This window comes from Haemaphysalis longicornis, unplaced genomic scaffold, assembly GCF_048455015.1.
Source record: "Haemaphysalis longicornis isolate Haplotype H1 unplaced genomic scaffold, Haemaphysalis longicornis Haplotype H1 scaffold_6, whole genome shotgun sequence".
NCBI classification, from domain to species: Eukaryota; Metazoa; Arthropoda; class Arachnida; order Ixodida; family Ixodidae; genus Haemaphysalis; species Haemaphysalis longicornis.
In genome coordinates, this window is record NW_027526407.1 from 171,742,046 (window position 1) to 171,767,073 (window position 25,028).

The following is a 25,028-nucleotide window of genomic DNA, read 5'->3' on the forward strand; positions in this document are numbered from 1 at the left end:
AGTCTACTTATCATTACAAGTGATGAGAATGTAACGGAATCTTTTCACTTACTGAGCGAGCTACCTGTAGGTTGGCCATATCCGAATGGTTGCGATGGCGACGATGTCATAATCTGCAAGAAACGAAAGAGGCACGTATAAGGCACTGGTCGAGTACATGATGCCAAGGGCTACCAAGAGCATCTAATCGTGGAAAAGGCACGAAAAGGCTGCAGTGTTCAGACTAGCAAGACAATTGATTCAATTGATTGTAGGGTTTAACGTGCCGACGCAACGCAGGCGATGAGGCGCGCCGTAGTGGAGGGCTCCGGATTAATTTTGACCACCTGGGGATCTGTAACGTGCGCCGAAATCCCGAACACATGGGTGTTTTTGCTCTTCGCCTCCATCAGAAAAGCGGCCGCCGCGGCCGGGAATCGAACCCGCGACCTTGTGCAAATAGCAAGAGAAGCGAGCATAGCGATGGCCCATAAGTTAAAGTATAACCTGTGGAAATGAAAGGCGCTCTTTCCTTTAATTCTTTCACTGCCATTTTTTTTTTTCTGGTTTGTTTGGTGTAAATTTCAGGCTCATAATGCACTATGATGCTCTGAAGGTTGTGTAAACACCTTATACTGGATTATCATATAGAACAAAAACATTGCACAATTAACACTTAGATATTTACAAAAAGATTACCTACTAGTGAGGGTGTCCAGGGGTTTGGAAAACTATTTAATTAGATATTCAGTGGCACCTTCTAGCACCTTCTAGCAAAACAGTGGCACCTTCTAGCTAACACGCGGATAGCGAGACCCCCTTTGCTGCTTTGGTCGCATCTGACTTGCCACAGCCAACACAGTCGTGCTGCTGAGACAAGCCGAAACGGTGCAGATGACGACCTGTGTGCAATATGTATCTGTTGTCTAAAATTTACCCAATAGAATATATGCATTTATGTGACCTGCCCGCAATATTTGTTTTACATGAGTTGTCTCATGGCAGGCAGGGAGTTGGGTAAAGAGGCAACACGAGCATATTCTGCTGTGGCAGTGAGTATGAGTGTGTAGTTGCCTGAGTTATCTTGGGTGTGGCAGTGAAAGGGTTAAAAATAGATTCCAACAAACCCAGTATTAATCTCTATCGGAGAACCCAGAACAAAACGATAGTGTTTTCCTATTTGTACACAAGTATGGGCTGACCAGGAATAAATACGCCGGGACAGAGGAACGTCTTTAGGGGGTATTTCAAAAGCAATGTCCCCTAGTATCTATCCAAAGGAAGGCTTGCTGCAACAAATGCTCGTCTTTGAATATCATCCTTCAGCGATAAAATAAATAATGCGGGTATTCGCCATACAAACAAGCCAAATAGGTGCTACGCAAAGCATTAGCCTGCTTCACTTAGCCGTCACAGCACCCAGTGACCTACAAGGCTATTTTCATGTACAAGAAACTTGAGGGCAATTCATTAGTTAATGTTTCGTGCAACGTGTGGCAATCCGCCCCTCAAGCCACTAAAGATGCAGGTGAAAGACGAAATCCTGGAAAGAAGCCACAATCATGCCAACGCTGCATCAGGACTGTGAATGAAGGCCCCTATTTCTCAAAGCTCGCGACCAGGTCCCGCAAGTGTATCGCTCGTAAATAACATCAGTGATCAGTGATGCCGTGTGGGAACGGCCTTTTCTCTGGCATAGCCTGTCGTTCTTCCAAGACTGCCACAACTAATGTGGTCTTAAAAAGAAAGAAAAAAAAAAAAAAAAAAAAACCTAATGAAAATTAGCGGGCGTAAAATACTTTTGGACACTTGTTACCTTTGCTCCTTTTAAAACTTTGTACCATAAATCTACACAAAAGGAAATAAGCTCTTCAGTGCATTAGATTGATTGATTGTGGGGATTTAATGCGCCGACGCAACGCAGGCGATGAGGCGCGCCGTAGTGGAGGGCTCCGGAATAATTTTGACCATCTGGGGACCTTTAGCGTGCGCCGAAATCTCAAAGGCACAGGCGTTTGTACTTCCTGTTGCCATATGAAAAACAGCCGTGGCAGCCGGGAATCAAACCCACATCTTTGGGCTCAGCAGCACAACACCATAGCCACTAAAGCACTGTGGCGGGTGTCAGTGCATTATGCGACGTAACATTCTTGCAGGTCAATTTGCGCCACCGAAAATGAATTGAATTTCTGCAACCAGGTCACGTCCCAATGAGAAAGAATGGTAATAGTAAAAAGCATCAATGCAAAACAATCAACTTAAACCTCGTTCAAAATTTGAGTGCAGCTGCCTCTGTGAAACATGCATCAAGCGAGGGCAGCTAAGAAAATACAAGTATTTTGTCCTTTTTTTTCAGCTCTTGTTCTGAAAGGGGTCACCGAGGCAAAATACTTGTTCAGTTTTAAAGTACTACCATATTAGTAACTCACTCAGCTCAATTTCAGCCATGAAAGATGCCCTTTTTAACCAAAAAAGAAAAATAACTCAAGAAATACAAAGAAGGTTTCAAATTTCAATATTGGAAATTTCAAAGTGAAATTTCAAATTTGACTGCAGGGGTGATGTAATATTGGCCAGCACTGAAGGCGTAGTTATCAGCACGCCAACTGCGCGTTTTCATTCAAATGAAATGATACAACTGAACTAGAGGCCCGGATGCTGCCAATTGTGCAAAAGATTCTGTGATGTCTTAGAGAAATTGGCAGAAAGTGCCTGGGGTGACCATTGCGTTGTGTGTTTCCATTCACACCTTGATTATTTGGCTGATATTTACAACAAAATTGGTATCATTGTAATTACAATAATGCAGTCTTTTTAATTGCCAAACTTGTGGTATGTCTACACAATGCCTTGAAGTGTTGACCACAGGACAGCAGCCACTTGCGAATAGTTCTGCCAGGTTACTAAATTACAATACGGGCTTTATTGCGCTTGCCCATTAGAGTCCCTGGCCAATCTTCCGGGATGGTATGTGCCATACATTTGTGCTACTTACAAATAACTACAGCCAAGACTTGTGTGTAGAAATTCAACCCCCCTGATCAGGTTTTCCTGCACGGCATGCATGCTTGAAACAAAGCCTGCTTCTTTACAGAGGGTTATAGAGCTCCCAGAGGCTGGTATTCTGACCACCCAAGAACAGCTGTTGCATAAATGTTTTCACCTAGTTCACACCGACTTTTACACCGGACATCTCAACTTCAACTCCTCACCATACTTGATATATAGCTTGATACAGCATAATCTGGGTTCCAGCACAGAAGGCAGCACAGCAAGCAAGCTTCCCCACATAGCATGGACGCCACTGAGCTTGCTGTTGCAAAATGAGCCACTCACTAGTGTGCAGTGTCATCCCTTTTGCTCCAAACACAAACGTCCAGGCCAAAAAGCCAGAAAAAATTAGCTCAATCAATTTTAGGCCAAGTTCCACTGTTTTGGGGCTTTATGGCCAGCACAGCCATAGTCAAAATTTTCTAGGACATGCCAAAAGTGCACAGGACAAAACAATTCAACATACAAGACAACCTCTCAAACGGGGCTGAAAGGTTTTACGTCGGAAAGGTGGAGAAAACACCTTTCCTTCCTACTGTCATGAAGTAATTTGGTCACAGCTGAAAGTTATACTTTTGCTATCATATTTTTGTGGCCCAAGAAGCGTTTGGCACGGCCTAGAAAATTTTGACAGACTGTACCTGCAACCACTAAAAATCAAAATCACATGGACGAACTGAACTTGTCTCCAGGCAACCTTGCTTACGTGCATTAGCACCGTTAGGGTTCTGTTTTTTTGTTGTGTTAGTCCAAGAAGTTTCCAGTCATCTTAGAGGGGCACTGGGGAGCTTGTCTGACTGTTGTTTGAGTTTGAACCGTGTAAGCGACTCATGCAACTTTCTGTTTCACTGCGCAGCTGATGTTTTAGGGCTTTTTCAGTCTGTAAAAAGTCTGAAAACCAGATCCTTGGTCTCTAAAACCAATGTACAATCAATCGACACTTTTGGTGATAACATACAGGGTGGAAACTTGGGGTTTTAGTAGCTAATTTGAAAGAGAGCTCCCGTCATTCCAACTAGCTGTGGAAAGGCGAATGCTAGGGATAACACTTTAGCATAAGAAAGCTGCGTCAGGGGTGGGTCAGAGGACAAACTTGGGTCAAACACATAGATTTGCAAATGACGAATTGCTGGAACTGTCCCTCAAATGGAATGGCTACCAAGAGACGGCAAATGCATTTGCGGAAGACAATGATCCGATGGAGGGGTGAATTATGAAACTTGGGGAAAGACTAATGAACTCGAAAAGCATACGACATGAGGGGTTGCAAATTTCCGGGCCAAGCTGCTTTTTCTTCATGATCCGGGTCCCCCAATACCCTGAGCTCGCTTCTATGACCCAAAAGAGCACCGCCGAGAAATGCATCACACTAGCAGACAGTACTTACATCGGAGAACAAAGAGCCACCCTCCTCTGCTTTACAAAACTCGCCCATTCTGAAGCTGTCTGCATTCAACGTGAGCGGCACGCAACCGACAAAACACATACAACACTACATAGACAGGCTTCCAGGCACACCAAAATGCTCACTCTGCAGCCAATACCGCAACAATGAACATAGCCTCTGGACATGCCCAAACATACAAGCCACCCCGAGATCTCCCCTCCAGCCAATTTATGCCACAGAGAGCACTTCTAGCTGGGACACTGGGTCACACCCCCTAAAGAGCTTGAAGAGCTCTACTGGACCACACTAACAGATCAAATTAAAAATACGCCAGGAGCAGCAAGTCCGTGTGACCCTACCAAGAAGCCGAGCAGCCTTTAGGCACGAGCTCCAAAAATAGTTTTCTCTCTCTCTCTCCCTCTGGGAGAAGCCTTTGTCCTGTGGTGGACACAAAAGGGATCTTGATGATGATGATAATGCTCACCACAAGGAGTGACATCCTGCATGATGGAGCATAGTGAGGGATAGGCCTGCTTTGCGCTATTCTTTGTATACCAATGAAGAGCGAAATACATTGCTACAGTCTTTTGTAAAGTGCACAATGTGCAATTTCTCTCTGTTGCAATCAATTCTGTGGTTTTTCCCATCATGAATAAAAACCAACTTGCCCAACCTTCCACCGGGCTTAAAAGTGAAATTTTTGTGCCTCTTCATGACAATTGCACAACACTGATACCACCGACCTGATATCATGCAAGGTCAGTCAGACATCGATCCTTTGATATGAGGTCCCTACATAAGCCTACAATGTTGCTCTCATGAACACCCCACTGGGAAGCAATTTGCTTCGAGAATGGAAGTTCATAGAATAATACGCGAGAGCAGATTCTTCTTTATTTTTTAGTTCCAGATACAAAATTCTACCATGTTCTAGTCAGCATCGATCAGCAAAGTGCTAAGGGTTGACCAAAAAATTCCCAGGCATCAGATACGTGTAGTACTTATGAAGCACTGGTATGTCCGTCTCAAGTAATGTGAACGCACAAAAAAAAAAAAAAAAAAGAGAGAAAAAAAAGGGAAGGAACATGATTTGAGCTACGCACTGGCACAACAGGTAAGAATTACTTCCCAGCTATGTACGAGTGATACACACTTCTTCCACCACCTCGAAGAGTACAACCTTTGCATATGCAGCCACTCAAGCTGAACTAACACTTAGAAATGCAGTCAAACGTCACTCCTACTTTGCAAGAATCGACTACACTGCATTGCTGCTGAACTGGACACAGTCCTAAATGATATGTGGGAAAAATGAGCAACTTTGCTTCAGCCGAACCTCCGTGGCCCACTGCAGGATATTTCGTCAAAAACACCTTGTCTTCCACCCCAAAACCACAACTTTAACTGTTTTCTCACCACCCAAATGCAAGCAGAAGCTCAAGAACCAGAGCAGATGTTTTCCAAAGCTGGAAATGTTATCTGGAGTACCTGGCATACAAACGCACCGATGCCTACGTCTACCTCCCTTCCCAAATCACCTTTTTCTTCATGCCTGCTAGGAAAAGAGTGAAACGTTACTGTCTCTTAAGGTGACCAGTATTAGCCACTGCTCATTTGGAAGACCTGCGTTCTTTATGAACAGAGAGGTGAGGAATTGTGGTCCCCACCCACGCTCCACACCAGGCCACATCATTCCTCCCAACCTGAACGCTGTTTTAATGCTCTGGACAGTGTATAGCCATGGCACAAAGGCCTTGAGCTCCTTTACTGTATTATCATACCCAGTACTGGATGTTGTTAAACATCCCTATGTTGGCACTCTAGCTACTTCTGCCTGCTGATAGGATGGGTGAGAACCCAGCAGATATGAAGAGCTTTCCACTGAGAGAGAAACAAACCGTGCCACCGCACACACAAAATGATTAAAAGGGCCATGAAGGTAAAATAAAAGTTTGGTTGATTAAAAGGACCTTTTTGTCTCAGTGACAATGATGCAAATTTTATCGCAAACTTCAAACAAATTATGGAGATATTAGGGAAAACAGATTCAGTAGTGGTGACCTCCCTGCAGGGTAGAAACCTCCTCAGAAGAAAAAGTCGCCTGGAAATTGCGGAAAGTAGCCGAAAAGTCGCCACCATAAAGTGGATATTTGAACAAAAGCCAGAAAAGTCGCAGTTTTTAGCAAGGCGATGCTAGTAAGTACTTTTCGATTACCTTCGCTGTGGTGTGAGAAATTGACAGTGGTTGACTACTGCCTACAAAAAAGCTAAAATATGCAAGTTTAGGCGAAGCCTTTTTCAAAGGACTTTTAAAACTGTCGTTCTCTGCACACCATGTTTCACCAGTTTCGCTGCCTCCTTACACACCTATGCCAATTATACATTGTCGTACGCACTTCCCATCACTCTGCATGAAATCTCAAGCTCTCGTCAGCTACTGAAGCATTACACTTTACCTGACGGCATTGCTTGAAGGCTTTGATGCTATTCATACCACATCAGGTGCCGGACATTAAAAAGAGGGAGGCAAATTTTGGTTTGTGCCAGTAAGCAGTGCTACACGGGGGTGTGTTTGAGTGACTGATTCGTCTAGACTTTGCCAGATCGCCGTCATCTGTCTCCCAAGCATTCCAAGTAAAATTCTTGAACATGGCCTCTTTTCTAGTCTCAAATTTTCTTGAATCGAACTCCCTTTTCACTTCAGCTCAACAGTGCTTCCGCAAGACGTTCTCGTGCGAAATGCAACTGCTACCATTCACTCATAGGCTTCACTTGATTTTGGACCACCGCTCATGCGCAGACTGTGTATTCCTTGATTTTGTTAAAGCATTCGATAAAGTCTCTCACAACCTACTTCTTTTAACGAAACCTAGATGCTAATCTTCTTTCATGGCTCGAGTTATTCATTCCTAAATAGGTCACAGTATGTAGTCACCAATAATCACCAATCGTCACCCAGTCCCGTTTATTCTGGCATCCCGCAAGGCTCTGTTCTAGGTCCTGTGCTTTTTTTAATTTACGTTAATGATCTATCTGACTGCGTTTCATCTAACATGCACTTGTTCGCGGATGACTGCATTATTTTCCGTGAAATTGTTGACGATAACGGTATTAATCTTTTGCAACGGATACTAACACAGTCACATCCTAGTGCAACACATGGAAGATGGAGCTCAACACTAATTAGTGCAAAGTTTTATGGGTTTGAAGACTTAAACCTTCTGCTGTACCTTCTTATCACCTTAGCAGTTCCATTCTTACATCTTACCGTTATTTAAGGGTACACATATCTTCAGACCTTACCTGGTCGACTCACACTGATAGCATAATTAACAATGCGAACCAAACGCTAGGCTACCTCCGCCATGACTTTTCTACTGACCCTGTTGCCCTGAAAACACTGCCGTACCAAACATTAGGCTGTTCAAAACTTGAATATGCCTTTTCGATTTGGGACCCTGGCTGTGAACTTTTGACTCTCTTTAATGTGTTCAAAATAATGCTGCCCGTTTCATTTACTGTAATTACAGTCGTCCATCGAGTGTCACTTCCATGAAAACCTCACTGTGTTTACCAGATCTAGCAACTCATCGCCGGTTCTTCCATCTTTGTTTCTTCCACAAGACTTTTTCCCATACCCCGGTTTTCGGCACATCCTACATCTCTTCACGCATTCGAGTAATGCATTGTCACACTAAGACATGTTTGCAGTCATTTATACAGAGGACATCACAGGACTGGAACCCCCTTCTCGGGCCAACAGCTGCCATCGCAGAGCCTTCACAACTCCGAAGACACTTAGTCGACACCGTTTTTGCCGGCACCATCTAATAATGGATAACATCACTCATGCTGCTTTTGTTGTATCTTTTGTATAAGTTTACCCATCCCCTCTGTAAAGCCTTGAGGGTAAAATAAATTAAAGGAAAGTTCCTTCTGTTCCATTTGTTCAGTTTGTCTAGATGGCTGAACTGCACCAAAAGGTCATATAAGGCACTGTAAAAAAGATAGCCACCGAGAGAATGCAACGGACCATCTCCTGTCTGTGTGGTATTGCACTAGTGTCACGACAGTATCATGGTCAAGAACTGGTCACGCCCCATCCCACTCGCTCATCTCGTGCTCACTCTGATTCTGCCGGCTGGAAGAACGACCACTTGGTTTGGTCGCCGCTCATCGTCGCACCGCTATCTACCACCCTCCCAATAAATACCATTTCAGCCCTTTTTGTGGAAAGTGGAGCGTCGGAAGGGTCCGGAAATATATGAAATTACCAATGCTCAAGGAGACAGAAAGTAGCTAGGTCGCCACACTGAAATTTCCGTCGCCACGAGTCTCAAAATGTTGCCAGTTTGGCGACAGATCGCCAGACCTGGCAACACTGCCCCTAGCCACTTTTCCAGTGTTCGTACGGGCTTCAAAAGCAAAAATTCAAGGGTTTTCAAGGACTTTCAAGGACCAGAAAACACATTTTCAAGGTCTCCATCTTATGTTTTATCTGGGATTATTTATGACTTTTTCAACACAAAGCAAAATTTTGTTATTGCGCAATACTTAGGAACATTAATGCACATTTAGATAGGCGCTATGGGTTCAGGAATGCTCCCCCAGCTTTATTTTTTATTTCACAGTTTGTATTTAGAGGTTTTTCTTTTTTCTTGGTGTTTTGCTGAGGCTGTTTGATTTCAAAAGTAGGTAATGTTGCCTGCATTTCCTGCTTTGTGAGCAAGAGTATCAGCTGAAATTAACTCAGCAAGTTTTGCTGCAAGGCAGGATGAACTATGTACACGTCTACCATTTGCACGTAAAAGCAAATGCAGATCGAGCGTGAGGCACAACAAACATGCAATGAAAGGCCGTCCACACACTACATAGAACATGCAAGATAGAGAACAGAAGCCGGCTTTCACGGGATTGTATCGTGACATGAATTCTATTGAGGAGTGCTGCTCCCAATGTTGCTTCATAATAATGAGAATCCCCAACTCGTAATTTCACGCAACACACTGAAACTTGATTGTTACAATGTTTCTTTACATTTTTAACACCTAAAATTCACGACAAACACTTTCAATTGTGGTGAAAAGATAGGGCCATTGGTTCTCTCCAGAAAAATCAAGGGCTTTCAAGGACCCTTTAAAAACTCCAGGACTTTCCAGGCCTTGAAATTTACACTTCTAAATTCAGGGGTTTTCAAGGACCTGTGCGAACCCTATTTTTGACCATTTCTCTACAGAATCATCTCAGAGTCTTGTTTTGCATGACTGGCAGCCTCTGACCAAAGCCACCACCAAGAGACGTGACTAAGCATTGTAGTGGGGACTCTAGTTCCCTTAGATTGTATCCCTGAAATGCTAATGTACACTTAACACACTAATAGCAGCGTTTTCAGTGCTGGCCCTTACGTCACTGGTGCTCACATCACGCCACTTTAGCGAGAAATTTGAAAGTTTTTCAATATTTCTTGAGGTTTTTTTTTGTTTCGGTTAGAAAAACGCCTTTTGCAGCTGGAATGGAGTTGAGGGAGTCTCAAAGGGCTAGGGGCTAGTTCTTTACGGCTAAACAAAGTTTCATTTTGTCCCCATGGCCCCGTCAACATACAGGCCAATGGTGTGGAAACAGGGGCGGTATTCTCGTAACTGTCCCTTTTGCGTCCCTTTCATCGTGACGTACTTCCGGTTAAGCAGTGGGCCTTTGATTCAAATAGCGTAATTGTTCTTGCAAACGCATTTTAAAGAACTGAAACCCTATCAGAGTATCTTTTATGTGTTTATTGTTCCGCGAGCAAACCGCGACGAAAAATCGTCTGCTCCAAATCGTCTGCTCCGAGTAGCCACAACTCGTAGCTCCGCCGTGCTTGCATGGCGTCACATGCAGGTGTTCGCTTTTAGCCAATCAGGGCTCGCTCAAAAGGGACACTTTTGAAAGGGACACAAAAGGGACAAAACACGGGAATACCGCCCCAGATCTTTTCAACAAATCCATAAAGACCATGAACGCTGTCAATCCACAAGCTCAGAAATCTTTAGAAAGCCTGAGTGAACCGCAATGTAACCACAGGTTGTGAGGGATGGCGTGATGCTCAAGCTGGGTGCACCAGTGTCACCCCAGAACTGCCCCCACTTTTTCAAAATGCCACTCATTTCACCCAGCAAAAAAGAAGGGCGACGGAAAATCTCCCAGCCAAGAAATGTTCCTTTGGAAATACAATGGTCGTGCCAAAAAAGACAAGGAAAACAGAAAACATTGCGGGCTTACTATCGTTCTTTTTTCCTTTTATGCCAGCCTGACAGCTTTGACGAGACTACAATTGTCTGCCTGTGTATAATAGGGCCCACAGCAGATGTAAACAGAAAGAGTGACCTTAGAGACCTCACCTCTCTTGCAGACTTTTTTAGTGATACTATTTTAGTGAAAGCTTTATACTACATGATGTAGTGTTAATATTGTTACACAATCTTTCGTAATAGTAAATACATTACAGTATCAAATCTTTCGGGCTCAATGCGCTGAAATGGTGACACATGGGTGTTTCCACTTTCTGCCTCCATTTGAAAAAGCAGCCACTGTGGCCGTGATCAAATCCCCACTAGATTACAATTCACCGAACACTAGAAGTTCTTTCTTTCCTTCTTGTAATGAAAACGTAACACCGCTTAGTACTGTCAGTCCAATGAACGTATTTCTTCAATTTAGGTGCCCAGCCTCGCTTTAAGCAACCAGGTGATAAGAAAAAAAAAAGGGGGGGGGGGGTGTTTCAATCTCGAAGACATGACATTCCTTTTGCCATGTCGCAAGTGATAGTTTATGGCATCATTTTTTTTAATCCCCACAAAAACAAGTTTAGCGTTTAAAACTGACTTTGGCACTAGGGGCATTCGAGCTCGTTTTGAGGGCTGCTGCAAATGACCTCGCCCAAACATGCGGCTCAAAACTTGTCCAGCCACTCTTGGCAAGGAATGACACAGCAGATGCAGCAAGCATTGAGGTTTTATTTTATTTGTTTTCAAGTCTAAATTGTTGCTGACATACCTAATGTGTTGCGGCAGACATGTGAATACTTTTACACGTGTTGCCTAATGGCTGAAATGGTGTGAACGAGGAGTGGGAACGTGAAGTTAATTGTCGATACTTACAGTCACATAGCAAACTTCACTTATAACTGGATGCCAGACGAGAGGGAGAAAACACACACATTTTAAAACGAACGAAAGCCGCTTCGGTGGTGTCCACAAGAGTCCCCAAACATGCATTCTGTTGTTAGAAGCACTACAGCGACTACTTGCGGTTTTATTTAAGCTTTGATCAGCACTGAAGCGAGTCGCATTCAAGGAAGAAACAACTACTTAATGTATGTGTCGTTTGCATTGAACAAGAAGCCAGTTTCAGCCAGTTGTTTCGCTGACGACACACGACCTTCACTTTGAATAGGGCTTTCTAAAATTAATTTAAAGGCGAGGCCACTCACATCGGTTTTTCCGGCACGACCCCCCACGGGAAATCACTCCGTGATTTGCCCAACGACCGGGAAAGCTTTTTTAAAGACGAGCTGATATGTTTCTACTAAGCATGGACCGAGTTGCCGTTAAGGCGTCCAGAACCTTGAATACCCGAAGGTTTCCTTCAAAATGTGACTTCCACGGAACCCAAAAAGTTCCCGCAAATAGATATTTTCGTGAACCAACATAAGAAATACGCGGGGTTGTAAAGTGAGTGGTATAGACAGCCGAAGTAACCTTCCCTGGTTCGCGTTGGTTTGTTCAAAGCCAACGTACGGTACAGCGACCCGGCTGCGGAGCACAATCCACGAACATGCGACTTCGGTACGACAGCTGTATAACTCGTTCACCACAATAAAAATAAGCACCGTAATCTAGATTTGAAAATCTCGTCGGCAGCCGCAGAACAGGACGCGTTCGGGGCGGTTTCGAGAACAGCTTGGGGGTCACAGGGCAACTGACGCAGTCGCCCCCACAAAAGCAGCGCTGCGACCCCTACGCTACGCTGGCTACCAGATGGGGTCAACAAAAGACGCGAACACTCATCTGCGCTGAAAGGCGCGAGGGACTAGCGTTTGAAAATCGTTTTCGCTCCGTGACACTGCTCCCGGAGAATGCCAAAAGCACCCCGTTTTTGAACTCTGATTAACTTCCATCCTACGCCAGCTTGAAACGTCGACTACGCGGCATAGGTGGTAGCCGTTGGATACGCTACACGCGGGAAGCCTCGGGTTTGAAGTTTCGCGGAAGAGAACTTTAAAATTGCTTGTCGGAGGAGCCCGTTCAGCCGCTGTGTGCATATGAATGCGCAAAAAAGAGACCAAAGCGCCGGAATAGTGAGAAAACTTGACATGTCCAGTGAGCGTCACCGGGGGTAGCCCCGGTTTGTGAGCGTAGTTTGAAGCACCTCCGCTCCTCCGAGCGGCTGATCAGTAAATAAGAGGCAGGGTAGTTACCTGATGAGGCAATCCGTGTTAACTTATCCTACACAAGACTTGATATTCGCTTTGTTTTTTGTACACTTTTGGGCCAGCACAGTCATTCACACAACACCAACTCTGGAAAAAAACATGGCGATGTGACGTCTCCCGCCCTCTTGCGAAAAGAGGGGCAAGTTTCGAGCATTCGCTTTTGTTACTTTGGTTTTGTAGGATAAATTTCATTACTTTTGTTAAAACTTGACACTAAATAAAATAAAAATATAAAATAAGTTTTTTTGTGTGTTAAGGTATTTGCAGTTTTGAGAGCATTACGGTATTAACTCTATGGCGTTACGTAACGAAGTGTTAAGGGCTTATTATCTGTTCCACATTACAAAAGAAGTAAGGAGCTTATTTACGCGTTTCAAAAGCAACTCAAATTTTAAAATATTGTAGAGCGATGTAATTTCCTTTTCAAAAGTGCAGACAACTTGAAAACGCTGTCTCGAAACCGCCGGCTGGCTCAGCCGTCGTCGACGGTGCTGTCATCTGGCGGTCTGCGGGGGAGGCTGTGATGCGGTGTGCGAGACGAGACAGCGGGTAGTGATGTCTTTGGAATCCCGGCCCAGCAATTCGCTTTTCAAGCGAAAAGAGCAGCTGAAACGTTGGGAGGACTCTGAGACGAACCGGGAAAGTGCCGAACCGCCGGTCGACAAGGCGTCCAAGATCAAGTTCAGCGATGGGTGCGTCTTCCTCGCCGCCTGTGCCGCCGGAGACACGGCCGAAGTCGAGCGTCTGCTCGCCGCCGGCGCCGATATCAACACGACCAACGTCGACGGCCTCACCGCGCTACACCAGGTACGCGGACGGCGATAACCCTGCACCCGGAGCGAAGGTGCCCTCGTCTCGAACCGCACCGGTCACGGTGCGGCTACCCCCCGCTCCTGGGGGTGTCGGCGTGTGTGCGTGTGTGTATCATGGCTGCTGGTAGCTCTCTTTAAAAGCCCCGGGTCGGTTTACTTCCGAGCCGTTCGAAGCTCGACGCCGTCGCAACCGTCCCGTGGCGATCAGGCGTTGTCGTAAGCGCCACTCTTCTGCCCTGAAAGTCGCGCATAGCTGGCGGGCGACTGTCAGCCGATCCTGGCCGTAAAAGACAACCAGTAAAAAAAGAGAAAAAAAAGGCACCGACACGCCTTTTTGCCGAGCGCCGCCACCGCTGGTGTGTGTGTGTTTCCCTTGCGGCTTGTGCGTGCGTGTGTGTGTGTGTGTGTGCCCGCTCCTGGGTCAGTATTAAGCCTACTCCGTGCGGGCCGCTTTCTTGTTGACCCGGGCAGCGCGTTTTTTTCGCACGAGAAGAACGAACGGTCGGGGAAAACGGTCCCGATCGCACGGGCGTCGTCAGCGACGCTGTGAATGAAGCCTCTCGCGAGGTGCTGTGGGCTCGACTTGCTCGCTGTGACCTCCGCGGGAGTCGAGGAAAGAGTCTCGAACAGGCGGGGAGCGAGAGGGGCTCCCTGCCTGGGCTCGGTAGCGCCGCAGAGTCGCGGCTCGGACCGTTCCCTCTCCGTGTTTTAGTTTATATTTAGCTCCGGGGTTTCGAGAAAGGGTCGGTAAGAGCCCCCGCCGAGAAGAAGGCAGCGGGATCCCTGCGCGGCCGGAGCAGTTCGCCGCCGCGGTTGGGCCATCGCATGCAGAACCCGGACGGGCGGCTGGTTTGACGTAACACTCATCTGCCAACCTCCGGCGCGGTCGCGTTGCCCCCGAACACGCTTTTCGCGGGGCCTTGGCGAAAAAAGAAAAACCCGCGCTTTTTTTTAAGCGCACGTTTTTTTTTTTTCTTTTCGCGCGCAATCTTTCGCGGCTAGACGCGGTCTGGAAACTGGGTTGGAGCCCGAAAGGAGTGCCTCGAATCTCCGGGTCTTGACTTGGAGGGCACGCAGTTTTCTGGGTCGTTTTGTCGCGCCTTCGCGATGGCGGTGTGTGTGTGACGTAAGAGTAGGGCGCTCTCGTGACCGAACTTTTGCGACGGTGCCGTAATCGCGGCTTCCTCATATAACACCCTGTGTCAATTCCACCCGAGTCATTCCGTTCGCCTCATCAGGTACACGATAACACCCGTTATCACGGCTACTTTATCCTTTCTGTGGTAGGTACAACGTTGGAAGCTTACTCACAACCCACAATCATCTTGCGCGTGTTTGCACGAAAGAATAATTGACACTGAGCTAATTGTAGCCTGAAGTGGCTCAAATATTCATCTACTGGTATCCCTAACCCCTCCCTATCCACATTATTCATTCCGGACATGCTTCAAATAATTACGGTGAAATGGTGTCTTTTTACCTGACACCTGCTTACACATGGTGCCAGGAAACCGTCCTTGAAGTAGTAGGCCATTGAACCTCCACAGAAAGCAAATGGGCATTACGTAGGGCAACAACTTCTACCCGCTGTCACAGCTGAGCGTCCACAGTGTATCAGGTTTTATACCCGTGCCACAAGTACACAAAAGATGGCATTAAGTGCTTAATGCCTTAAGTTTTAATGCCATTAATTTGCTGCTACACGCAAAAATCTAAAGCTATTCGCTTTAATGTCATTTTGGTTTAAGGAGTTCCGCACAACTCATTTACCTTCGTGAACACCTTAAATCTGCCTACCCTCGAACCCGATGAGCACCAAATGAAACCAACGAAACTCTCACCACCAGAGTGTTGACGCGGAAACGTAGCTAAACTTCGAAATATGACGATTTTTTGTGCACAATTGGTGCCGAAGTTTTGAAGAAGACGAAGTTCACTAGAACAGAGGCAAAAGTAAGAACATCGCGTTACTCTTCGTGTTAAATTTTTCGGATTTCGCTACCGCTGGCCGGCGACGGCATGCCGAAGCCACTTTTAGAAACGGCTCCCACCATTTTTAAAAAACACTATTTCTCATAAAATTTTCTTTCGCAAAAAACAGTTTTAACGCTTCTAAGGCGTTTTTATCTACATTAAAGACTTGTAAAATATGAGTGAATTTCTCTTTTTGGTCATGATCACCATCATGCCTAACACATTTAATGCCTTTGCGTTTTCGCGTGTAGCACGGCCCGGCCAGTTATATCCCTGTCACACGGCAAATCTAATGTCATTCAAAGTGAATGACATTAGCTGTTAATGACATCCGGCTCGGCCGTGCGGGTCTACAGGGCGAAACAAATGTCATTTGATTGTGATAGCGGTGACGATTAGCGAGCTCGCAAAACCGCAAAAATTACATTTCAAGCGCATCTAGAATGTTTTCACACGTAATATTAAAAAAAAAAAACGTAACAAAGGATTATTTTTAAAATAAAAAACAAGAAAACCACTGATTTAAGTGACATCAGTAGACATCACAAGCCGAGACAAGTCTGCAAAAAATCCGGATTCGGCTAGCACGCGCACTGGGGACGAGATTTTCTTTTTTGTTAGTACTTGTTTATCTTTCTTTATTTGAACATCAACACAAAGAAGAAAATATGTTTACTGACAGTTTTTAGAAACAATATTCTCTGGTTTATTACTGAATTTTTCAGTCTAGGGACGCGCTACTGCTGTCGAGGCTACTCATTCGGCCGCCAACGCGCCAACTGAGGTGTAACTGAGGTCCGGGACCTCAGTTAGCCGGTAAATGTCATTCGCCTTGAATGTCATTCGGTATTCTCGTGTAGCGCCGAATTAATGACATTTAGAGCGAATGACATTTGCTGTAAATGTCATTAGATCTGTCGTGTGACAGGGGTATTAATGTCATTTGGCATCTTAATGCCTTCAGCACTTAATGCCATTTTTTGTGTACGTGTGGCACGGGTATAATGCTATTCGCTATAATGTCATTTTTCATTTAGGGAGTTCTGCACAACTCATTTGCCTTCACGAACGCCTTAAACTTGCCTACTCTCGAATGCGATGAGCACCAAATTAAACCAGCAAAACTCTCAGCACCAGAGTGTTGACGCGGAAACGGAGCTGAACTTCGAAATGAGACGATTTTTTGTGCACTGTTGGTAGTGAAGTTGGGTACACGCCCGTCGATGTCGAGTTCACTAAAACAGCGGAAAAAGGCAAAACACTGTGTTACTCGTCGTTTTGAATTTTCCGGATTTCGCTATCACTGGGCAGGTGACGGCAGCTGCTGAAGCCACTTTTAGAAACAACTCACACCATTTTTCAGAAAATGCTGTTTCTCACAACATTTTCCATCACAAAAAAACGTTTTCGTCTACGTTAAAAGCTTCTAAAATATGAGCACACTTCTCTTCTTCGTCGTTCTCACCATCATTCCTGACACATTTAATGCCTTTGCATTTTTACGTGTAGCATTGCCCGCCCAAATAATGTCATTCAGTATCTTAAGGCCTTAAACGCTTGATGTCATTTTTGTACACGTGTGGCATGGGTATTAATCTTGGCTGTGCAGCGGCCGTTTGGTGAAGTTCAGAAATGGAGGTGACCCGTGCGTTCCGCGACAGAGCTGTGGGAAACAAGATGGTGGCCCAGAGAGTGGACATCCTGGAGTGGAGACTTTCTGTGGAGGGAAAGTATTTCTGCGGGGAAAAGTGAATTTTCGCTGACCATGTGAAAGAGAGAACAGGTCTACTTGGTAACCGTGGCTAAGGCGATGTGCGGCTGAGCCCAAGAACACGAGTTCAATCCTGGGCGCGGTGGCTGTTTTTGTGAGGGAGGTGAGAAGCGAAAACGCCCGTGTGTTGAGATTTTTCCGCACGTTAAAGAACCCCTGGTGGGCAAAATTCAAAATTTATTCAGAGCCCTCCATTACAGTGCACCTCGTAGCCCATCCATAGCTTCAATGCGTTAGACACCATAATGAAATCAACTCGAAGTGATAGCGTTTTATCAGGTGAATAAAATGAGTTAGAGGTAGGTTAGAGAAGAGGCTGACAGAGGGAGGTCAGTGGACTGATTATGTTGATGAACACTTAATTTGTGCCTGCAGGAGGGTTGTTGCAATGATAGGTATAGGCTTTCTTTTTTTTGAGTCCTTTTTCAGTCCACTTAAATGTGAAAACGTTTTGTCTGCTGTCTGTCAGTTCATTCACGTGCCGGCTGAAGCGAGGGAGTGCTTCACCACGAAGTATGTCTAAGCAGGACTGTTCCAAAGTACTAATGCTTCTGGCATGGCACATGTGTGTAAACCCCAGGCATATTTAGAGCAAAGTGCAAGTGCATTACTGAGAGTACCAGCACGCTTTATTTAGAGTACTCTTTGGATTTGTATTTATGGTAGCCAGAAAAAAAAAAACATGTTAAAAATGATGGTCAAAAAGAGGCAAGATAAAAGCAAACATTGAGAAAAGCAGATCGAACGAAAGATACAGGAAAAGATCCATGCTGTTCCAACGGGCGGTGCACTGTTGGTGCAAATGCGGAGAAATGGAGCACATGGGAACATAAGAGGATAGTTACATGCAGGGGAGGCAGAAGGTTATCATCTTTCGATGGCGTTTGCAGCGTCGCAAGCTATATGGCCTGGTTATTTTTTGGAACAATTGGGCTTGGCAGTATTTTTTTTTCCAAAAACCAAGCTGTAAGCAGCAGGTTTGAGGGCTTAGCAACTGGCTGTATGGAAAGGCTTGGCCATAGCTGCGCAGCAGTTTCGTGGAATGACGTTGCGTTGCGCTGTGACAGTGTCACATTCCAGCGATACGCCTGGCAACATAAATCGTTCACGTTGCTCGCAAATTGAACCTGTCTGTCTGGGCCCGTGTTTTCATTCGGGTTTCAACGTGACGCATCATACCCCGCGGATTCGAGGCACATGGTGGTTTTTCAAGTTCACAGGTGTGACGGCTAATTGCACTTTCAAGTTGAGTTGCATGGGCTGGTCGACGATGTCGCACATTTAGGTTTTTCTGTGGCTTAAACTTGCGCCACTTCATTTTTTTTAGTGCTGTAAGTGTTAGTAGACTACTTATCACATACGGCATAACCTTGTTGTAACAAACACTGATATAGTGGACTGTCGAGTGTCACAAACAAGATTTAGTTGGTCGGGCTAAATTTCAATGGTACTAGTACTGTCTGCAACGAAACGGAATCGGTTGTGACAAATGAACTATGCTCATTGTGGGACTAAAGTACTATCCAAGCTAGCGTGCAGAGTCCAGGCCTCTCCAGGAACTCCTCCCAATTCTGAATGACTGCATTATGCGGTCAATTGTGCGGAAAATATATGGGGATAATCTGTTTTCCTCTGTGGATGCAGCACGGGAGTGCACCTGCTGCGTGCAGGGGCGGCTTATACGCAAGAAAATACGGTACATGGTTATAATGTAGCTAAGTCTTAGTTCCATTCCATTGTGCACGGTAAAAGCCTGCTGTGTGCTGGGTTCATTTTCTCTTCCATGTGCAGCATTATAGGTGCCTTGTTTTATGACGAATGTCGGGTATAATGAGTAAAATTTCTCGCTGGTGCTGTTTCGTTGTATTGAGGTTTGACGTCATTTCACTTCTACATGCCTAACTCTGTCTGAACAGGTTTGTAGTATAATACGGTGGTCCTGTTGTAGTTGCAGTGGGTCTTTCACACGCACACAAAAATACAGTAAGCAAAAGATGTGCAACACGTACAGTGGTGCTCTGGCTTTCCGGTCCTGGTGTTCACAGCAAAAAAGCCTAAAGCAGTAAAACTGATATTTTAGGCCCTAGAGAAACAAAGCCCCTATTTTCATATCAGTAATGGCATCAATCTCTTCCTCAGCTGCGTTGACAAATGTGGTGGACCAGAGGCTTCATATTACGAAACTGTACAATTTTACGTGCCTCCGTTGATTATGTATCATTCGCAGTGCCAACCACTTCACGAAAAATTTAGCACTTAGATTGCTTTTGGGCTTGTAGGGAATGCACTCGCACACATGCATATACAGAGCATGTGATCTAACTTGCGGCCAGCTTTAAGGTTAAGGGAGCTACTAACCGTTTCAGCACCAAAGTAACCAGCAATGATGCACACTGGTGCAGACAGTCACGGGCTATTATTTTTTACGTTGATTTCGTAATAAACGGGAAACATCATTTAAAGGAGCCGGAAACGTTTAAAGTTGTAGGGCGTCCAAAACGATGCAGAAGTTTCCGTGATAATTTCGTGCAGGTTAGGGGTTTGTGCACCCGAAAGAAGCTTGCGGGAACAATGTAGGTAGCGTCTTACTCTGCAGTAAGCGCGCGCTTTTACCAAGATGGATGAATTCACACCACACAACGAGTTCTCGCTAATGTAGAATCGAACATCTGCCACTCTTTCGAATATGAACCACCACTGGCTTTATATGTCACTGGGTGGCTGAGAAATAGCCGCCAGTTTTGAATTTTACCTAAGTGTCCAGCTAAGCCTAAATAATTAGCTTTTCGTCGGTTAAAAACTATTCTTTTTACTTAGTCGTAGCGCGTTTACAGTAACTTGCGATGTTGCAGGTTTTGGGCTAGTGTCGAAGATCTGCAGTCAGGGCCGTAGTCAGAGTTTTTTTTTTTTTTTCGGATGGGGTTGTGGATTATCAGAGGGCGGAGTTTTGCCGAAAGGACACTAAAGTTCCGCTTACGCGCTGTATAGAAAAAAAATTCGTAGGGTGTTCCATCCCCAATCTGGGGACGTCCCAGTCTGCAGTGCTGTAAAAGAGAAAATGGCGGTCGGCCTACCGTTTGTGTTAGAAAATAGTGGGTTTGGGGACAGTTTTCGTTGAACTGAATTTACTTTCCTGACGTATACGTGGTTCAAAGAGCACGGTGCAGTGGGGATGGAAAAGAGGTGACTGGAACGTTGATGCGAAATGTGCATCACCTCCATCGTATACAGGGCGCTTGGCGGAGATCCCAGCTGGCACAACAATCGGCCGGGGCCCCTACCGCCAGCTTTCGCTCTTAAGCGTGCTGCCGACGCAGCAGTAATCTACGGCGGATGCGGGAGCGTACTTCTTATCGCGCATCGAAGGCGAGACGGCCGGAGAGTAGATCGTTGAACCGCAGCCGTTCGCGTGTACGGTGCGCCAATCGGTCGCGCCCCCACCCTTCACGGCGATATACAGCTTTGTGGATGATAGATCAGTGCGCACTAATCGGGTTCCACGATCATCGAAGCGCGACATTGCGGCGTGGGGTTAGGTCAGTGAACAAGTGAGCGGAGGTCAATTTGAGGAACTGTGGGAAGTCTACGGTGGTAGACGGTAGTCGACTCATAAGGACGCGCGCCCACGGCTCCAGACGACGAAGAATTAGCAGATTCGGCGTCTACAATATCGCAAAAATCATTCCCACGGATTCTGTCAACACAGAATTGCCCTGTGCCCTTTTTTTTTCTGTAATTTTTTTTCTCCCGTATATTGGTTAGGGGAGTAAGACCAACATGTACATACGGGGGGCAGGGACAGGCTTGTGACATATAGGGACATCACCGCTCACTATCGCTTAGGACGCCTGAAATACCCGGCTGCGCATCCCTCCCTCAGTCGGTGGCAGTCTGTGGCCTGGCGACTCTAGCAGTCCAACACCTTTCCGAACCCCGTAGCCTACAGCCGCCTATACCCAGACCTTTACAAAGAGCAATGTAGATGGTGCTCGGAACGAGCCAACCTAGAGTTCCTGTATATAGCTCCCGCAGGGAGCTATATACAGGAACTTTAGGTTGGCTCTGCGGGAGCTATATACAGGAACTCTAAGCCAACCTGCAGCACATGGTATGGGCCTGTCCCGAGAAACCACAGCACACATCACAGACAATAGTGATAAGGACTCGGGAGCAATGGGAGGCCGTGTTGCTCAGCTCCGACCGAGAGACTCAACGCAGCCTTGTCCAACTGGTCGAACATGCCGCTAGGGCTCACGGGCTCCTGGCCGCCATCTGACGGGGAAGGACCGTCGAACGCTCCCTTTCGTCTCCTTCCCTCCCCCAATTTGGGCAAAATAAAGTTTTATCATCATCATCATGTAGATCCAAAAGAAAAAAAAGTAAAACAGTGCAAGACGACTTGCCACTCGGTCGTCTAGTGGTCGTGGGTTCAGCATTACGTGCACTACCCACCGCGATGGCTCATTGTCGAGGGCGTTGTGTTGCTGCGTTTATCTTTCATGCACAGCGCACATTAACAGGGCACAAAGAAGGGACGCGGACAGTGTCGTGTTCCTTGGCGGCAGCTGTTCGGCGGCCGCCGACCATATGCTGCCCGTGGCGTCATAAGGGCCTGACATGGAGCAAGAATATATCTTGCTCCGTGCGGCCTGGCGAGAAAGTTGCTGCCACAGCTTCACTTATGGTCTATCCTAGTTGCTTCCGTTTAAAAAAATGCCGTGCTGTTATTGGAAGAAAGTGGCGCGTTTAATGAACCGAACGTTTGCCTTCGTGGCCTTATTTAAAAAAGGGAGAGGAGTGGGTGACAATGAGCGCCTCGCCTCGGTTTGAGTTATCAAAGCCTGCTTACATAGAGCTGCGCGATGCCAACTAACCCATGGTTGGTTTTTTGCGTCTGTCCCGGTCGCGCGGCCGGGGCTAATGCTGTGGGGGCTGCGTCTTCTTATCTAGAGGGGCTGTGCGAGCCGCCATCGTTATCTGTGGGGCTGATAACAGGTGTGAAAAGGGGGGAAGGAGGGTAACGCCGCGCAGATAGCCAATGTTGTCGGTGTTCCCTTCTGGCTCCGCGTGCTGTTGTGGTGATGCATGGGCAGACGTTTTTGAAGCGTTTCATTTCGACGTAATCGGTTGCGAGAACAGAAAAGGTACAGCTTTATTAGCCGTGCCGCCCTCCCCGGGGCTCACTAAAGTATAGAACTGCTAAGTGGGCCCATGAACACAAAATGCAATTTTGTTTTAAGATCCAGCCTTTGGTTCTCACTCAGCTCCATTCAAGCCACAAAAGACGTTTTTAAAACTGAATGAATGACCTTTATTTAGGAAGAAGCCTGAGGCCCTGGTGGGGGTTGAGGGAAAAGGAAAGGGGAAGACCCGTATTACAAATAATGATCACATGATGTTGTAATCGTTCCTGTTCCGGTTGGCTGCAGGCATGGTTAGAGTGTTCACATAGACACTGGTCATTGGTATGTGGAGCACTGTCAGGAAGGTTTACACCAGTGCAGCGGGAGAAACGTCGAAAAAAACGCTTCAAATTTCACGCCACACGGGCGTGTTATGGGCCCGCACTAAAACACAGCTGTCAGTGTGTTAAAGGAGCCATGAAGAGAAAAAACAACTTCGTTTAATTTGAAAGAACTAGAATTCAGTATCTCACTCGGCTCCATTACAGCCACAAAATATGTTTTGTGGCTGTCCGCGGTGAGTCCGAGACGGTAAATCGAAGAGCCCCAATAAAACATAATTTTCAGTGCGTTGACTGCACGTTAGCATTCGAGTGGTGCGGTCAAATGGAACTAGAGGCCCCATTACAGACGTCCAGCGATGTGTCGTCGCGACAGGTCAGTTAAGCGGCCGCCAATCGCACAGACAAGGTTCCGTGACGTCATAGAAAAGTTGCGGGAAATTGGCTAGGGGGTCGCCACTGCTTCACACGTTTTCTTTAATATCCCCGTTATTTGTTCGAAGATTGCGATGATATTGGTATCATTGTTATCGGGACCAAGCAGTCTTTCTAATAAACCAAACTTGTATTTTGTCTTCATGGCTCATTTAACTGGACGTTAGTGTTCAAGAGATACGACCAAACGAAACTAGACCAGTCATGTTTCTTGGCAGGGCCTTTGATCGGGGGCCGTCGTGCACCAATACGAAAAGTTTTACAAATACATGTAAGCGTTCCCAACGGCGTAGTTTGCTTATTTTAGAAATAGTTCACTTCTGTACGGAAATAAAAAAAAATAAATCTCTCGCATGCTAGACCGCTAGCGCCATCTAATGAAAACTAGACGAACTAAAATGCATGCACTGTTTATTTGTTATTTCAGTAAATATTTGCTATATTTCTGAGAAGTAAACAAGGCCGTCTGGAACATTCTCACGTATCAGTAAAAAAAATTCTGATCGCTACACGATGCTTTTTAGTCCCGTGGGTCGTGAATTTTAGTAAGTGATGTAGTCCCCCTGAAAGATCCCCAGGCGGTCAAAAGAAGTCCGGAGCCCTCCACTACGGCATGCGCCTGAGCCCAGGGGCGGTATTCTCGTAACTGTCCCTTTTGAAAACGTCCCTTTCATCGTGACGTACTTCCGGTTAAGCAGTGGGCGTTGGCAGTAGGTTTGTTGCGCTTGCGTTACGTCACTTCCGGTTGTTTGCTTTTAGCCAATCAGGGCTCGCCAAAAGGGACACTTTTGAAAGGGACGCAAAAGGGACAAAACTCGACAATACCGCCCCAGGTGTAGTTTGGGCGCGTTAAAACCCACAGTCAATCAATTCTACCATCATATCCTTCAAAGGTATGCCTCGAATCGAAATCCGTGACTTCTGGTGTTATCGAAGTTGGCCCTCTGTTACATCGTCGTTTCTAGCCCGGATGCCGTGCGTTGTAATTTCCTTCAGGAGTCGCCCATGGCAGGAAGAAGAGTTGCGTGGCTCTTCCGCTGTTGTGCTCCCCGCCGCACGTTCTTGAGACGGGACACTGGTATTGAGGATATTCGTGTTATTTTTTAACCTATGTGCCTGATATATACACATAAAGTGTCTTTTAACATCCCGAGCACAAATCTGCAGCCAGTATCCATCTATGTGGTGTAAGTTCAGAGTTGTGGAACATGTTATTCCATGCTGTTTCGTGCGATTTTTTTCATTATCTACGTATAAAATACTCGAATACCTTTTATCCCTTTGTGTTCTAGAAGGACCAGGGAGTGCAACTATACCACTGCAGCAATTTTAGCGTTGTTTCTGCAATTGGTGTTTACAAGTTGGGTTTATTAGAAAGACTGCTTAGTCCCGATAACAATGACACCAATATCATCGCTATCTTCGAACAAATAACGGGGTTATTAAAGAAAACGTGTGAAGCAGTCGCGACCCCATAGCCAATTTCCCGCAACTTTTCTATGACGTCACGGAACCTTGTTTGTGCAATTGGCAGCCGCCTAACTGACCTGTCGCGACGACACATGACTGGGCGTCTGTAATGGGGCCTCTAGTTCCATTTGACCGCATCACTTGAATGCTAACGTGCAGTTAACGCACTGAAAATTATGTTTTATTGTTGCCCCATATGACGTTATTCTTGCTCA

General features: G+C 46.0%; 2 protein-coding genes across 7 annotated transcripts in view; one reads left to right on the forward strand and one right to left on the reverse strand.

Moving 5' to 3' along the window:
• The window catches only part of LOC144141266 (CCR4-NOT transcription complex subunit 2-like), a 61,149-nt gene extending 48,120 nt beyond the window's left edge, over positions 1 to 13,029 (reverse strand). For 2 of the 3 annotated variants that reach the window (XM_077672840.1, XM_077672839.1), the window contains exons 1-2: positions 12,873 to 13,028; positions 53 to 113 (exon numbers count right to left, since the gene is read on the reverse strand). In XM_077672840.1, the coding sequence (XP_077528966.1) occupies positions 53 to 110 (58 nt within the window). In that variant the 5' untranslated portion in view covers positions 111 to 113; positions 12,873 to 13,028. Of the gene's footprint in view, positions 1 to 52; positions 114 to 12,872 lie in introns of all 3 variants that reach the window. The other variant, XM_077672841.1, reaches the window with a different exon arrangement.
• A 335-nt stretch (positions 13,030 to 13,364) lies between these two features.
• Positions 13,365 to 25,028, forward strand: part of Mbs (Myosin binding subunit) — a 120,221-nt gene continuing 108,557 nt past the window's right edge. For 2 of the 4 annotated variants that reach the window (XM_077672843.1, XM_077672845.1), the window contains exon 1: positions 13,365 to 13,694. In XM_077672843.1, the coding sequence (XP_077528969.1) occupies positions 13,443 to 13,694 (252 nt within the window). In that variant the 5' untranslated portion in view covers positions 13,365 to 13,442. The remainder of the gene's footprint in view (positions 13,695 to 25,028) is intronic. The other 2 variants (XM_077672842.1, XM_077672844.1) reach the window with 1 other exon arrangement.